The sequence below is a fragment of the Aureococcus anophagefferens genome, assembly GCF_000186865.1.
Source record: "Aureococcus anophagefferens unplaced genomic scaffold AURANscaffold_18, whole genome shotgun sequence".
Taxonomy (NCBI): Eukaryota; class Pelagophyceae; order Pelagomonadales; family Pelagomonadaceae; genus Aureococcus; species Aureococcus anophagefferens.
Window position 1 is genome coordinate 763,962 of NW_008705578.1, and position 15,562 is coordinate 779,523.

At 73.0% G+C, this 15,562-nt stretch overlaps 3 protein-coding genes across 3 annotated transcripts; 2 read left to right on the forward strand and 1 right to left on the reverse strand.

Annotated features, from left to right (window-relative positions):
* Positions 1 to 707: 707 nt before the first annotated feature.
* On the forward strand, positions 708 to 2,615 carry AURANDRAFT_30014 (hypothetical protein; the record flags this gene model as incomplete). The annotated part of the gene is made up of 2 exons (XM_009041023.1): positions 708 to 1,595; positions 1,704 to 2,615. 2 exons carry the CDS (start codon positions 708 to 710, stop codon positions 2,613 to 2,615), a joined length of 1,800 nt encoding a protein of 599 aa, XP_009039271.1.
* A 4,898-nt stretch (positions 2,616 to 7,513) lies between these two features.
* AURANDRAFT_65997 (hypothetical protein) lies at positions 7,514 to 10,060 on the forward strand (the record flags this gene model as incomplete). Its single annotated transcript, XM_009041024.1, has 1 exon — positions 7,514 to 10,060. The coding sequence occupies one exon, from the start codon at positions 7,514 to 7,516 to the stop codon at positions 10,058 to 10,060; it is 2,547 nt and encodes an 848-aa protein (XP_009039272.1).
* A 1,055-nt stretch (positions 10,061 to 11,115) lies between these two features.
* On the reverse strand, positions 11,116 to 13,450 carry AURANDRAFT_65998 (hypothetical protein; the record flags this gene model as incomplete). The annotated part of the gene is made up of 3 exons (XM_009041031.1): positions 11,116 to 11,138; positions 11,827 to 12,217; positions 12,413 to 13,450. The coding sequence occupies 3 exons, from the start codon at positions 13,448 to 13,450 to the stop codon at positions 11,116 to 11,118; spliced, it is 1,452 nt and encodes a 483-aa protein (XP_009039279.1).
* Between the last annotated feature and the right edge of the window lie 2,112 nt (positions 13,451 to 15,562).

The window sequence follows — 15,562 nt, forward strand, 5'->3', positions numbered from 1 at the left end:
ATCTTCGTCGGCATCTCGGACCCGGAGAAGGCCAATCCGTTCAACGAGGCCGCGCAGGTCGAGATCTTCGAGGTCCTGAAGGAGTTCGACGGCCGCTGGGAGCCCATCTGGGTCGCGGGCGAGCGCCTCCCCGCGGGCTGGGCGAAGGTCCCGGTCTCCAAGGCGCGCGACGCCGCCCGAGCGATCAAGGCCAAGGGCTACAAGATCGCGTGACGTCGCTTGTTTGTTTAAGGAGGTCGTGTAAGCGTCGGTTAACTTGTGGTTCAACAAGCCGTCGATGAGTTCATGATGCAGTGACGCGGTTCTTGAAATTCGACTCCGGCTGCCCGAGGCCGTTGCAGCCGGCTGGGAACGTCCACCAGGAAGAGTCCAACCTTCGCACGATGGACGCGGATGCCGGCGTCGCGCTCACCGAGACGGACAAGGAGAAGAGCATCGATGAGGCTAAGCCGGCGGAGCCGCTGCCGGACATGGGGTTCTCGCCGGACATGGACGAGACGGGCGCCGGCTGTGCAGAGCGGCGTCCGTCGTCGTTTTCGAACTATCTTTCGTCGTCGCGCGATCTCGCGGGCGCGGCCTCGCACCCTGCCGCGGGGCGACCGAGGCGATCTCGCGGGCGCGCACTCGTCCGTCTCGACCACCATCCGCGGACGCGCGACCTCCGACGGCCTCCGACGCGATCCCCCCTCCCCGTAGGCAACGTCTGCATGCCGCCGGGCGGCATCGTCGGCGCGGACAAGTACGACTACAAGTACCTCTGCCTGCCGTCGATGCCCTGGTCCAAGGGCGGCGTCGCGCCGCCCAAGTTCCTGTCCAAGGACGAGCGCCTGCCGCTCGTCGTCGCGCTCACCATGGGCCTGCAGCACGCGCTGGCCATGGTCGCGGGCATCGCCACGTCCGGCGGCCTGCTCATCGCCGGCGACGCGTGCTTCCCCTGGCAGAAGGACTCCGCCATGTGCGACGCGCGCGAGTACATGATCTCCGCCGCGTGGATCACGTCGGGCATCCTCACGATCATCCAGGTCTTCCGCGCGAAGATCCTCGGCACGCCGTTCTACCTCGGCACGGGCCTGATTTCGGTCATGGGCACGTCGTTCACGTTCCTGCCCATCGCGCGCGAGATGGTCATCCGCGAGATCCGCGACGCGTCCGCGTCCGGCAAGTGCGACGGCGGCGACTGCCGCGGCTTCGGCAAGGAGGGCTACGGCAAGTTCCTCGGCACGTGCATGGTCGCGTCGCTCTTCGAGATCGCCATAAGTATGATGCCGTCCAAGGTCCGCAAGCGCCTCTTCCCGCCCGTCGTCACGGGCGCGGCCGTCATGCTCATCGGCGTGAGCCTCATCTCGTCCGGCATCAAGTACGTCGGCGGCGGCGTCTTCTGCGGCGAGAACGACTTCTCCCGGGCCGCGGCGTTCGGCGACCCCCAGTACTGCAACGAGAACGGGAACGTGATCCTGCCGTTCGGGTCGGCCGAGTACGTCGGCCTCGCCGCGTCCGTGATCGCGTTCACGGTCTTCGCCCAGTTCGCCGGGAGCCCCTTCCTCAAGAGTACGTGCATCTTCTGGGGCCTCATGTTCGGCTGCTTCGTCGCCGGCGTGTCGCGCTACGAGGCCGTCGAGGGCGACATGACCTTCGACTTCCACACGTCCAACGGCCGCGTCCAGGCGGTCATGGTGGCCGCGGTGCCGGGCCGCAAGTACAAGTACTTCAACGACTACAAGATCCGCAACGCGCCGTGGTTCACGTTCCTCTGGGACATCACGTTCCCGCTGGGCTTCTCCAAGGAGTACTTCCTGCCCATCGTCATCGGCTTCTTCGTCTCGACGGCGGAGACCATCGGCGACGTCACGAACACGTGCTTCTACTCGCGGCTCCCGACGGAGGGCGCCGACTTCGAGTCGCGCGTCCAGGGCGGGCTGCTGGCCGACGGCGTCAACTCGCTGCTCGCGGCGCTCTTCACGTCGCCGCCCAACACGACCTTCTCGCAGAACAACGGCGTGATCCAGCTCACGCAGTGCGCGTCGCGCGCCGCGGGCTTCGCCTGCGCGTTCTGGCTGATCCTCTTCGGCGTCATCGGCAAGATCGGCGCGGCGTTCTCGTCGATCCCCATCTGCGTCGTCGGCGGCGTCGTGTTGCAGTGCTTCGCCATGGTCTTCGTCTCCGGCATGAACATCGCGACGCGCCACGCGACGCGCCGCAACAACTACATCCTCATGGTCGCGTTGGCGCTCGGCATCGGCGTCGGCATGGAGCCCCAGCTCTTCGAGGGCGGCGGGCCCGCGGCGTTCTACGGCGGCAACCTTCGCCACAACATCGGATTTTGGCCGCGCCACAAGACCTGCGACGTCTTCCCGTCCGTCACGACGACGAACACGGTGACGGCGGCGTCCTGCGATTTGGACGGATACGTGTGGACGTCGGGCGACGAGGCCTTCGAGACGACGTGCGCGGATTTGGGCGGCGTCTACGCCGCGGCCGTCACCGAGGACGTCACGGAGACGGTCAAGACCTGCACGAACAACAACGGCTTTTCGGCAGCGTCCTGTGGCGGTGACGATTTTCGAGAGATTTTGACCGGGAAAACGAAGAGAAATTGTTACCGACATGCTTGGTAGGTTTCTGCTGCCTCGAGTACGACGACACCAAGGATGCGAACCGGACGACGACGATCATCCTCCTCAAGACGACCTACGGCATCGGCTTCCTCGCCGCGCTCTTCCTCCACATCATCCTCCCCGAGGACGCCGTCGACCCGGACGACCCCTACGCCGAAAATCCCGCCAGCGACCTCAAGTACCCCACTGCGGGCCAGCACTCGCTCGCCCTCGCCGGCCACCCCGAGCCGGCCGAGGCGTGACCGTCACGGTGACCTCCAGCACTTCCAGCAAGGCGCCCAACTTGAAGTCCCCCGAACGCCGCCGCCGCGCGCCCGCCGCCACGAGAGCCGCGCCGCCGCCGCGCCCCCCTGCGCATTCCCCGCCAGCGAAATTCAGCAAGTAAATTAGTTGGATGTTAGTGTAGGCCTGCGCGTTTAACTTGTAGGTCGCCGGCGCGTCGCTTGAGGCGTCGCTTGGCTCGTCGACAAGTTCAACCTGAGTAGCCGACGATGAACTTGTTGCTCCACCGATTGGCGACACAGCCGAAGCTTTGCGCCGCCGCCGAGCACGGCCGCGACGCAAGCCGAGCACGATGGACGGCGCCTTCCTCGATCTCTTCTGGTCGCTGGCGAGCAAGGGCGCCGCGACGCGCAATGCCGCCGTCGCGTCGCTCCTGGAAAAGGTGCAGGGCGGCGACGAGAAGATGGCGGCCTACGCGCTGAAGCGCCTCATGGGCGGCCTGCTGTCGCCGCGCGACGGCGCGCGCGTCGGCTGCGCGACGGCGCTGACGAGCCTGCTGCGCGCCGGCGCCGTCGCGCCGGCGGCCGTGGTGGCGCACGCGCAGGAGACGCTGGCGCCGCAGGGCGGCGGCGGCGGCCGGAGCGACAAGCGCGAGGCGCGCGCGTGCGACCTCGCGAAGCTCCTGGCGGCGGACTGCGTCGCGCGCAGCGGCGTGGACGACGGCGACGCCGTCGTCTTCTTCGTCGTCGCCGCGCTGGAGCTGACGCGCACGCGCAAGTGGCTCCGGGAGCTCGGCGCGCGCTGCGTCGCGGGCCTGCTGCCGAGGGCGCCGGAGGACCGCTACGCCGCGGAGCTGAAGCCGGCGCTCGAGGCGACCGTCGGCGACCTGGCGCTGGCCCACCTCGACGCGGAGCAGCTCGCCGTCGCGCTGGCCTGGCGCGCGTACGCGGCCGCGCGCGGCGTCGCCGGCCCCGCGGCCGTGCCCGGCGCGTGGGCGCCGGGCGACGAGCTCGCGCTCGAGGGCCCCCTCGGCGGCGCGTCCCACGTCTTCCCGAACGTGCACGTCGCCTGGGAGCTCGTCCTCGCGACCTGCGGCGTCGCCGCGGGCGACGGGGACGGCGGCGCCGCGCCGGGCGGCTCCGACTACGGCGCGGTCGTCGCGCCCGTCCTCGACGCGCACGCGAGCCGCGGCACGCTCGAGCGCCGGGGCACGGCGCTCGTCGTCGCGCTGCGCGCCCTCGAGGGCGGCGCGCCGCCGAGCGCCGTGCTCACGGAGACGCTCTGCGGCTTCCTCGCGAAGACGGCCGACAAGGCCGACGGCCACCTCGCGCCGCTCGCGGCGTCCGCGCTCAAGCGCCTCGCGGCGCTGGAGGACCGCGACAGCGCCTGGCGCCTCGAGGCCGCGACGGCGCTCCTCGAGCGCGGCGGCGGCGGCCGGGCCGCGGCGAAGGCCGTCGCGGCGCTCGTCGGCGGCCTCGACGCGGACGACAAGCGGCGCCACGTCCGCGGCCTCTGCGCGGCCGCGCTCGACGAGGGCGGCGCGCCGCGCACGCGGGCGCTGGAGGCCCTGGCGGCCCTGGCCAAGGCGCGCGCGGCGCCCGGCGCGGCGGACGCGGCCGTCGCCGTCGCCGCGCGCGTCGCGTTCTTCGGGCCGGGCGCGGCGGGGCGCGACGGCGCCGCGCTCCTGCGGCTGGAGACGCCCGTCGCCGCCGGCGTCGCGGCGCGGCCCGTCGAGGGCGCGTCGGCCGCGGCGCGCGGCCACGCGGCCGACGTGCTCTACGCGGTCCTCGCGGACGCGACGAAAGGCCCGCTCGCGGCCGAGGGCCTCGCGCCGCTCGAGGGCTTCCAAGAGGCCATGGCGGCCTTTGCCGCCCTGCCCCGCGTCGTGGCGCTCGACGACGAGGCGGCGGACGCCGTCGCCGGCTTCGTCGCCGGCGGCGCCGGCGGCGGCGTCGAGCTCCGGGCGCTCGCGGCGCTCGCGGCGTGCCTCTGCGACCACGCGGCGCCCGGCTCCGAGGTCGAGAGCCGCGTGGCCACCGTGACGGCCATCCTCGAGGACTGCGCCGCCGCGCGGACCGCGGACAGCGGCGCCGACGCCTCGCTCATGGTCGCGCGCGCGTGCGTCGCGCTCCTCCACTGCGCGCACACGCACAAGGCCTCGAAGCTCGCGCGCGACCTCGTGAAGAAAACCTGGGCGTCGGCCGCCGCGGGCGGCGTGTCGGACGCCGCGTTTTCCGCGCTCGTCGACGCCGTGTCCGGGCGCGAGGAGGACGAGGAGGACGAAGAAGAAGAGGACGAGGAGGACGAGGAGGAGGAGGACGACGAGGAGGCGCTCGACGAGGACGCCGTCGCGGGGCTCCTCGGCACGAAGTGCGTCCCCTGCAAGAGCGACCCGCTGAAGATCGCGACGGGGCCCGGCGGCGTCCGCAAGACCGAGAGCAGCGACGACGACGTGGACGACGAGGACGACGACGACATGGACGACGAGGACGACGTCTCCGAGTCGGAGATGGTCGTCGGCGGCGGCGGCGGCGACGGCGGCGACGAGAGCGAGGAGGACGTGCTCCTCGAGGGCGACGCGCTCGCCGAGTACCTCGAGAAGGAGGAGGAGAACAAGGACGTCGAGGCGGCGATGCTCGCGGCGCGCCAGGCGGGCCGCAAGGCGGGCAAGCAGGACGCGTACCGCACGGACCTGCAGCTCAAGCTCCGCGCGCTGGACCTCCTCGAGCGCTGCGTCGGCGGCGACGGCGACGGGCCGCGGTGCCTCGGCGCGCTCGAGCCCCTGGCGAAGCTCGCCATGGACCTCGACGAGGGGCCCGACGTCCCCGAGGCGCGCGACCTCGCGAAGCGGCTCGCGAAGCTCGTCGAGGGCAAGCTCGGCAAGGCCTGCGGCCGCGCGCCCGCGGACCAGGAGGCCGCCGTCGCGGGGTTGTTGGAGGGGCTCCTCGAGGGGCTGGCGCAGACGCCGACGGGCAAGGGCTACTTTTCCGACGTCGCGGCGCGCGCGTGCGGCGCCGCGAGCCGCGCGCTCAAGGACTGCGCGGACGCCGACGCGCGGGCCACGGCGGCGGACGCCTACGCCGCGGCGCTCGAGGACTGCTTCGCGTCGAAGAAGTCCAAGCTCAAGACGAAGCTGCTCAGGGACTGCGTCGCGCGCGCGCCGGCGCTCGCGGGCCCGGCGTTCCTCGGCGACCTGCCTGCGCTCGCGGCGGCCGCGCCGTCGCCCTTCCTCGCCGCCGAGGCGCTCGGGTTGTTGAAGGACGTCTTCCAGGCCGTCGAGACGACGGACGCCCAGGCCGACGCGGCGCTCGACGCGTGCGCGGCGCTCGTCGGCCGCGACGACAAGATGCACAAGACGGACCGGCTCCGGGCCCTGCTCGACGCGGCCGTCGCCGTCGCGCGCAAGCACCCGGGCGCGAAGCTCGCCAAGGTGCGCAAGGCCGTGGCCAAGGTCGCCGCGGGCCACGCGTCCTCCGCCGTCGTCGCGCTCGCGGCGAAGCTCGGCGCCGTCGACGACCGCAAGCGCGCCGCGCCCGCGGCGAAGAACCCGGCCCAGAAGAAGCGCAAGACGGCGAAGAAGTAGGTCGCTAAAAATGGTTATCCCCTCAGACCTCGAAGGAGGCGTAGTGGCTCTCCTTGCTCAGGAGGAAGGACGGCAGCTCCGTCGACGGCGGGTTGGACGGCGGCGGCGTCGGGTCGCCCTCGGGCGTCTTGCCGCCGAAGTACTTGTCGTTGAAGTGGCGCCGCTGCTCCTCGCGCTCGCCCCGGCGCGCGAGGAGCCGCTCCGAGAGCTGCGCGGCGCGGTCCGTGTCCTCGGCGCTCCGGCGGTACGCGCGCGTCGCCGCGAAGACGGCCCGCGACGACCGCAGGCTCCGCGAGAAGCCGAGGCGCAGCGCGTGGCGCGCGGCGGCCGCCGCGAGGATCAGCGCCCACGCGCGCGGCACGTCGACGCCGTACTTCTCCGCGACGTCGACGTCGCTCAGCAGGAGGAAGGCCGCGGCGAGCTCGACGACGAGGCCCAGCGCGGCCATGGCCGACGCGGCGATCAAGCATTTCACGGACTTGAGGCCGACGCCGAGGCACGACACGCCGGCCAAGAGCACGAGGAACCCGCCGTAGGCCGCGACGGCGACCTTCGCCGGGAACCGGTGGACGTAGGCCGACCCCGGCGGCACGAGGCCCGACTCGAGGACCAAGGCCGCCCCGATGGCGAAGTCCGCGAAGTCGAAGACGAGCAGGAAGAGCGACGACAGGAAGGCGCAGATCTGCGCGCAGAGCCAGGCGCAGCACATGTTGTGTTCTTGGGTGTCTCGCGGGCGACGAAGGACCCGAGTGTGGTTCTTTGCCGGGTGTCTCGCGGGTGCCGTAGGCCCCGGCTGTCTCGCGACCTCCGGGCGCGCGAGGGGCGGCGCTCCCGGCCGCTGGACGACGCCGAAGGTCGAGAATCGGCCTTCGCCTCGCGTCGCAGCCGGATTGACTCCGCAACGCAGCAGCAACACCCCACTCAGGCCATTAGTGTCGCGCGCGCGATCGATGATGCGTATCGTGTGACGACGAGAGGGGCAGCTACTGCACGTCGGCGCACCGCTGCTTCGGCCGCGCGCACCAAACCACGACCCTCCGCGGCCAGACCTGGGTCAAGGCCTACGATCGCGAGTCGCCCACGCTCGTCCACGATGCACCTGCTGCGCACGATCACCCTCCTGGCCGTCACGGCGACGTCGGCCATCGACGACGACTCGGCGGCGGCCCTCTTCGCGGCGATCCCCTACATCTGCGGCGTGCTCGGCCACCACCTCGCGCCGAACCACAACGGGAACCACAAGGGCGGCGTCGAGACGGACATCCTGCTGCACGCGCCCGTGTTCCACAGCGTGTCGCTCTGCGCGCCGCCCTGGCCGCTCGTCGAGAAGCGGGGCCACTGGGAGCCGGGCCAGCGGCCGCCGGTCGTCGCGAAGACGTGCGGCGGCGGCCTCGGCGCGTTCTACGGCGGCGTCGACGCCGTCGACGTCGACGGGCCCTGCGAGCGGCGCTTCGACCCGCGCAACAACCGCGGCATGTTCCACTACTGGACGAACCGCGACGTGCAGATCTCGAGCCGCCTGCGGCTGCCGCCGCCCGCGCGCGCGCGGAGCCTCGGCGGCGACGCGGCGCGGGACCCGCGCGTCGTCGTCATCAGCACGCCGCACCTCGCGCGCGACGGCCGCGCGCAGACGTGCCCCTTCGTGCGCGCGAGCTGCTTCTCCTTCGGGCAGGTCGTCCAGATGGCGCGGGCGGCCGTCGCCGCGGGCTTCAAGGTGAAGCTCTGGGCGACGAACCTCGAGGACGGCGACTACGGCGTGAGGAACGGCGGCAAGCGCGTCAAGTCGGAGGTCGTCGCCGCGGAGACGACGGCGGCCGCCGACGCCGTCGCGAAGCTCTTCGACGGGGACGTCGCCGTCGTCGGCCGCGACGAGGCGTGGCGCGGCGGCGTGCCCCAGCACAACCTCACGGCCATCCTGCGGGACCTCGGGGACGCGTCCCTCTACGTCTCGGGCTTCGGCGGCGTCGGCGCGGCGAGCCTCGCGTATCTGGGCGCGCGGCACGTGATCTTCTGCGGCGACGGCCTGCACAAGGACACCAAGGGCCTGTTCTGCGACGCGGACCTGCTCGAGTCCGTGGGCCGCCAGACCGTGCACCTCGAGGAGACGGCGGCGGGCGCCATCGCCAAGGCGCTGGCGCTCATGACGGGCGGGCCGGGCGCCGTGCCGGGCGCGCGGCTCGCGCCGTACCCGGCCGAGCGCGACCTGCGAAGGGCCGCGGTCGCGCTCTACCCCGCGTCGCCGCTCCTCGCGCGCTTGGCGCGGCCCTGGGGCGAGGGCGGCGTCTGGGACGCGCCGCCGGCCGGCGCGCTGCCCTGGCTCTGCAAGCACGCGCGCGCGCGGCCGTCGGACCCGGCCGGGCACAAGCCGTTCTCGGGCGAGTTCGGCCCCGAGCTCGTCACCAAGGTGCCCCACGAGTACTTCATGCACCAGTGCGGCGCCGTGGCCAAGACGTCGTCCTGCGGCGACCTGTCCATGTTCTACTTCTTCAGCCCGGCCCACGAGAACCTGCCGTGCCTGCGCCACGGCGGCCAGATGACGTTCTCGGGCATCGTCGGCGGCTACTTCGCGAACACGCCTCTGTTGTGGGCGCCGCCGCCGATCCGCGCCCACTTCGCGGCCATGGCGCCCGTGCTGGACCACGGCGCGGCCAAGACCGTGGCCATCTTCAACCGGCTGGACTGCCGGCCGTGCGCGACGGGGCCCTGCGGCGGCCGCGGCGACCTCTGCTGCAAGCAGTACATGGCCAACTCCGTGCTGCGGCGCGTCCTGGCGGCCGTCGACGCCATGGTGCCGCGCGTGCGCGCCATCTACGTGCGCGTGAACCACGCGGACGCGCGGCTCAAGGGGCTCTCGAAGGAGCGCGGCGACGAGTACCAGGACTCGAACCGCATGCAGGGCATTTTGAGAGTGTGCGGCCGCGGGGGCTGCGAGGTGAGCGACGCCGAGGCGCGCACGGCCGAGCCCCTGGCGGAGATCCGCGACGAGGCCATGATCCGCGCGGAGTTCCCCGGGACCGTCATCCTCGCGGACGCGTACCACGAGCGGCCCGAGAGGCACCGCAACATGACCTGGAACGAGTTCATGGGCGTCGCGCTGGGCCAGTCCAGTTCCTTCGTGAGCGTCCAGGGCGGCGGGTCCTACCTCGCGTCGTATTTCGGCGGCTGCAACGAGGTCATCGACTTCTACGGCACGTCGAACTCCGCGAAGGCCCACGACCCGCCCTTCGTGCCCGAGTGCCCGGAGGAGGGGCTGCCGGAGGTCCACAAGATGGACTACGTGACGGACACGCCGCCGAACCCCCGCGCGCGCGAGCGCCAGCGCGCGCGCGGCGCGCAGCAGCGCGCGGCCGCCGGGGGACGCGCGGGCTCGATGCTCGCCACGCGCGCGCGGCGGCGGCTCGAGGCCCGGCGGCCCGAGGCTCGGCGGCTCCTCGGCAACGCGACGGACGACGACGCGGACGACGACGTCTGGGACGACGCCCAGGCGCGCCGCCGCCTCCCCGAGGTCCAGGAGACCTACTCCATCACGCTCCCGCGGCTCTCCGGCGCGCGCGTCACGAACCACCGCGAGGGCCACAACCTCGTCGCCGCCGTCGCCGGCTGGGCCACGGACCCCAAGTGCGGCCTCGTGGCGGCCTAAGCTCGATCGGACAGGTCGGGGCTTAGACAGGGGGCGTCGGCGCGGCGGCGGCGAGCGAGGGGGGCGTTTGATCAAAGGTGGGCGACGCGCTCGGACGCGAAGAACGCGGCGCGCTCCGCGGCGAGGAAGCGCCGGCGGCGCTCGTCGTTGGCGGTTTCTTTCTCCTGGTAGGCCGGGTTGTCGCCGCGGGTCCGCCACATGGGGCAGTTGTAGCAGCCCGCCTGCGGGCACGAGTGCGACGTGTAGCACTTCATGTTGAGCGGGTCCGGCGCGTTGCCGTCGGCCGCCTCGGCGCCGCAGTTCACGAGCTCCGTCTTGACGCGCGCGCGCTCGTTGCGCACGAGCTCCTCGAAGGACACGCGGTGGATCGCCTGGCGCGGGCACGCGAAGATGGCCTCGTCGACGGCCACGCGCGCGTCGCCGCCCTGCTCGAACGCGCGGCCCTTGCCGTCGACGGCCTCGGAGAAGAACGTCGCGGGCGCGATCTTCGAGCACATGCCGCAGCCGTTGCACGCGTCCTCGTTGACGAAGACGAAGTCGTCGCCGCCGAGGCGCACGGGCACGCCGTCCTCGAACGTCTCCACGAGCTCCCAGCTCGGCCGCTCGTCCGCGGAGCCCGCGGCGCGCGCCGCCGCGTCGAGCGACTCGTAGAGCTCGACGGCCGGGTCGAGCCAGAGGGCGTCCAGCGCGCTCGCGTCGTCCTCCGCGGAGGCCGCCTCCTCGTCGAGGAACGCCGCCTCGTCGTCGTCGGCGTCCTCGCGCTCCCAGTTCAGCTCCGCGGCCCACATGTCGGTGAGGCGGTCGACGGGGCTGTACTCCGTCGAGACCGCGTCCTCGACGGCGCATTCATCGAGGCAAGCGGCGTCGTCCCAGGTCGCGGGGAGCAACGAGGGCGCCGCCGGCGGCGCCTCGACGGCGGGGGCCTCGAGGACGGCGGACGACAGCCACGACGTTTGCGCGGGGGGGGCGGACGTCTTGGGGGTGAGCGCATGGGTTGTGGACGCTCCAAGGAGCGCCGCGGCGGCGCAAATCATGAGCGCCGCGGCCATCCTTCCTCAGCTCGGAAGGAAATGACTACCTCAATCGCAAGTTGAAGTTCAACAAAACTTCTTCAACGGCTCACCATTTTACCGCCCCCGCGCCTCACACCCCGGGAGCGGGTTGATCACGAGGACCTCGCCCGTCGCGTCGCGCAACGCCTCGTCGACGAGCGCGTCCTCGAGCCCCGCGGCGGCCGCGGCCGCGGTGACGTCCGCCCAGTTGTCGATCATGTCCGCGTGCGTCAGGTTGCCCGTGCGCTTCACGTGGCCCTCGGACGGCTTGGCCTGGACGTGGCCCTGGACCGGGCGGAGCGGCGCGGCGTCGAGGCCCAGGAAGGGCAGGACGTAGGCCTGGAAGACCGCGTCCGCGTCGCGCAGCAAGTCCTCGTAGCGGACCGCGAGCAACGGCGCGCCGACGCGTTTCGCCGTGTCGAGCACCTCGTCGTGGACCATGGCGAGCGTGTCCTCGTTCTCGCGCATCTGAGCCACGAGCCAGGCGACGTCGACGGTCGCGTGCGTCGACTTCATGCAGTGGTCGTAGCCCGCCGCGGTGCACCCGTGCTCGCTCCCGTAGAGGGCCGGCGCGAAGCGGCTCAGCACGCGATCGAGCGAGTTCGTCCGCAGGTTGAAGACGACGCGCGCCGGCCCCGCGCTGTGGGACCCGTTGAAGGCGCCGGGCGCGAAGAGCGCGAGCGTGTCGTCGAACGGCGCGCCCGCGCCGCCTACGGGTTGGGCGTTTCTTCGGCGTTTCCCGGCGCGAATGCTCGGTGTTCGACCCCGGGCGCCCGCCGGCCCGCAGCCGCTCGTAGGGCAGCTTGCCGCCGACCATGACGTAGGGGCAGCCCGGGAACCGCTCGCCGTGGCCGCGCGAGACCTCGCGGTCGTTCAGTTCGCGCACCTCCTTCTCGATCTGGGCGAAGGCCATGTCCTGGGCCGCGCGCAGGTCCTCGGGCGTCGGCTCGGCCGTCTTGCGCCGCGTCTGGAGCCAGCGCTGGGCGGCGAGGATGGGGATCTTCTCGCCCACGGAGAAGACGCAGGGATGCGACGACACCATCTCGTTGAAGAAGGAGCTGCCGCAGCGCGCGCAGGACAGCTCGAACCAGCGCACGAACTTGAGCTCCGCCGCGCAGGCCCACGCGAGGAAGCAAAAGTGGTGATATCGCACCATCATCATGCCATGGGCAGCTTGTTGAAGCACCGATTGAAGTTCAATGAACACTCAAAAGTCTCTCGGATGTTACGACCGGCGCCGCGCGCCCCGGGCCGTGGCGCCGTTCCGGGCGCGCCGTCATCACGCCGGGAGCGCGAGGACGGCGGCCTTGTCCGCGGCGGCCTGCGCGGCCTCGCGTTTCATGGAGGGCGTCGCCATGCGGATGCCCGAGGCCGTGCCGCCGCGGCTGTTGGACGCGCCCCGGCTCACGTTCGTGCGCGGGCGGTCGCTGCCGCCCGTGGGCACGCGCGGCCGGCCGTCGGCGCTCGTGAGGACGAAGCGGTCCACGGCCGACGGCGCGGGCGCCTCGCCGCGCGACGCGAGCGCGCCGCGCGACGGCAGCGCGGAGCGCGGCGCCGACGCCGGGGGCGCGGCGCCCTCGGGCATGAGGTGGGCGAAGATGTGCGTGAAGTCGGGCTGCGTCGGGTCGCCGAGGAGGTCGCCGTCGAGCGACCGGTACGCCGGGTGGAGCGGGTTCGTCTCGCGCTGCGTGCGGATGCTGTGCTTGACCGTGTCGGGCTGGGCGCCCGTGATGTCGCCGATGTAGTTCGTGTTGCGGAAGTGGCGCCGCTTCTCGAGGGGCGGCTGCATCTCGTGGGGCGGCTTCCAGCCGCAGCGCGCGCCCTCGATGTCGTCCGTGTAGAGGCTCAGCGTGGGGCCGTCGTGGGGCTTGGGCAGCTTCTTGGGCATGGTGCGCACCATGTCGTCCTTGACCTCCATGCCGTTGATGCGGTGCGTCGGGCGCAGCGGGTCCGTGACGCGCGTCGTCTTGAAGCCGATGTCGTTGATGTCCTTGACGTTGAGGCTGTCCATGGGCGGGCCCTCGCGGCGCACGCGCTCGTGGCGGGGCCGCCAGCCGGCCTGGGCGCCCTCGATGTCCTTGACGTCGTAGGTCTCGCGCTGCGCGAAGCGGAAGCGGCTCCGCGGCGCCGTGCCCTCGATGTCCGAGATGCCGTAGCCGTCGCGGACGAACTTGGGCACGGGCGGCATGTCGAGGGCGCAGCTCGGCAGCGTGTACTCGGGGCAGAGCGGGTTCACGTGGCGCTCCGTCTTGAAGTGCAGCGGCCGCGGCTTGCTGCCCTCGATGTCCGTCTCCGCGAGCCGGTCGACGCCGCCGACGCCGCGCGGGTGCAGCTTCATGGGGTGCGACCCGTCGATGTCGTCCGTGACGTAGAAGTTCGGCCGCCGCGACGTGTAGCGCAGGTATTTCAGCTCCGACTGGGCGCCCTCGATGTCGTCGACGCGGTTCGTCACGCACTCCCGCGGCTTGCGCGGGTGGTTCGGGATCGTCGCCGGGCCTTTCGAGCCCAGCGACATGGTCATGAACCGGTCGTCCATCATGTCGCGAGCCGCCGCGGCGACGCCGGTCGGCTCCGGCACCGGCGACGCAGCGACGCGCCCGAAACCCCGCGAGCGAGGCGCAGCGTTGTCGTAACGAGTGGTGTCTCGCTCAGAAGATGTTTGATACCTTCCGTCACGTTGAGGCTAAAGACCGTAGCCCGGCCGGTCGATGGCGGCAGCCCCGATGAGCCGGCCGCGCGCCGGCGCGCCGATCTGGGACAAAGGGCCGAAGCTCACGACGGCGCGCGGCTCCGAGGCCGGCGGCGTGCGCGTCGTCGGTCGCCGCACGTGCGTCAACTGCGGCAGCACCGCTGTCTTTAAATATGTCGGGCAGCAGGTCTGCGACGAGTGCCAGATGCTCGTTTTGTCGCGCCGGCGCACGGGCGAGCAGCTGGACAACGGCCAGCCCCGCGCGGGCCTCTGCGGCGGCGGCGGCCGCGTCGCCGCGCGCGCGCCGCGGGACGCGCCCGTCGAGGGCTGGGCGTCCGCGCGCGGCGTCGCGCGCCGCGCGGAGGCGCGCCGGGAGGCGGCCTGGGCGAGGGAGCCCGCGTCGCCGCCGCCGGCGGACCCGCCGCGCCGCGAGCCGCGGGCGACGCGGCCCGTCGAGGCCCGGCTCTACCGCGACGCCGTCGATCGGAGGGGCGCGCGCGGCGCGCCGCGCGGCGTCGCCGTCCGCCGCGGCGGCGCGGCGCCCCAGCGGGCGCCCCGGGGCGTCTGCCGCGAGCTCCACGCGCGGGAGCGCCGGCCGGGCCACCGCCACGGAAGCGTCGCCGGCGCGGCGCGCTTCGGGCACGCGGCTCGGTTCCCGGACGGCGCGAAGGCGTCCGAGGCGAGCGCGCACGTGGTGCTGGCGGCCGCGGTCGTGGCGTTTACGTATGCCAACGCCCTGGGGCGCCTCGCCTTCTACGACGAGCTCGACGAGGACGCGGCGCCCCCGGTCGCGACCGAGCCCCTGGCCGCGGCGCTCGGCGACGCGGCCGTCGCGGCCGCCGACGACGACGACTACGGCTCCGACGCCTTCGAGGACGACGAGCAGCCCGTCGCGAAGGAGAACGTGCGGCCCGCCGCGAAGGGGCCGCCGAAGCCGCCGCCGCCGATGCCGCTCTTCGACCGGCTGCACGCGTCGCGGCACACGGCGAAATCCGCGGCGCGGCGCGTCTTCGCCGTCTTCGCGCGCGGCGTCCTGCGCCGCGCCTGGCCGCGGCTCCTGCCCTACGAGGCGGCCCTCGCGCACTTTCGGGCCCTGGCGCACGCGCGGCACCAGCCCGTCGCGCGCCACCCGTGGCCGCGGCGCGGCGACGGCAGGGCGAAAAAACCGTTCATGGGCATCGGCGAGTACTTCGAGCGCGCGCTCCTCGGGGGGCGGACCCGCGCCATGTGCGCGGCCGAGGCCAAGGCGACGCGCGAGCTCGCCGCGGAGCGCGCGGCGGAGAAGCGCGCGAAGCACCTCGCGGCCGAGGACGCCAAGGACGTCCTCGGTCTCGGCCGCGAGGACGCCGGGCGGCTCATCCTCGGCTCGCGGAAGCTCACGGCGGCCGTGACGCGCGCGCCGCCGGCGACGCGCTTCGGGACGGCGCGGCGGGGCGCGCGGGGCCGCTGCGAACCGCCGCCGCCGCCGCCGCCCAGGAAGACGACGACGACGAAGAGGAAGCCGGTCGCAAAGCCGCCGCCCGCGCCGAAGGCGCCGCCCGAGCTCACCCCGTCGCCCGCGTCGCCGCCCGCCGCGCCGCCGGCGCCGCCGCCCGCGGAGCCGTCGGACATCGCCGCGCCGGCCGAGCCGCCCGCCGCGTCGCCGGCCGCGTCGCCGCCGCGCGCCGAGGCCGCGCCGGACGTCGCCGCGCCGTCGCTGCCGTCGCCCGAAAAGGTCGAGACCGAGGCGCCCGCGCCCGCGGCGCCGGAGTACGACGACGA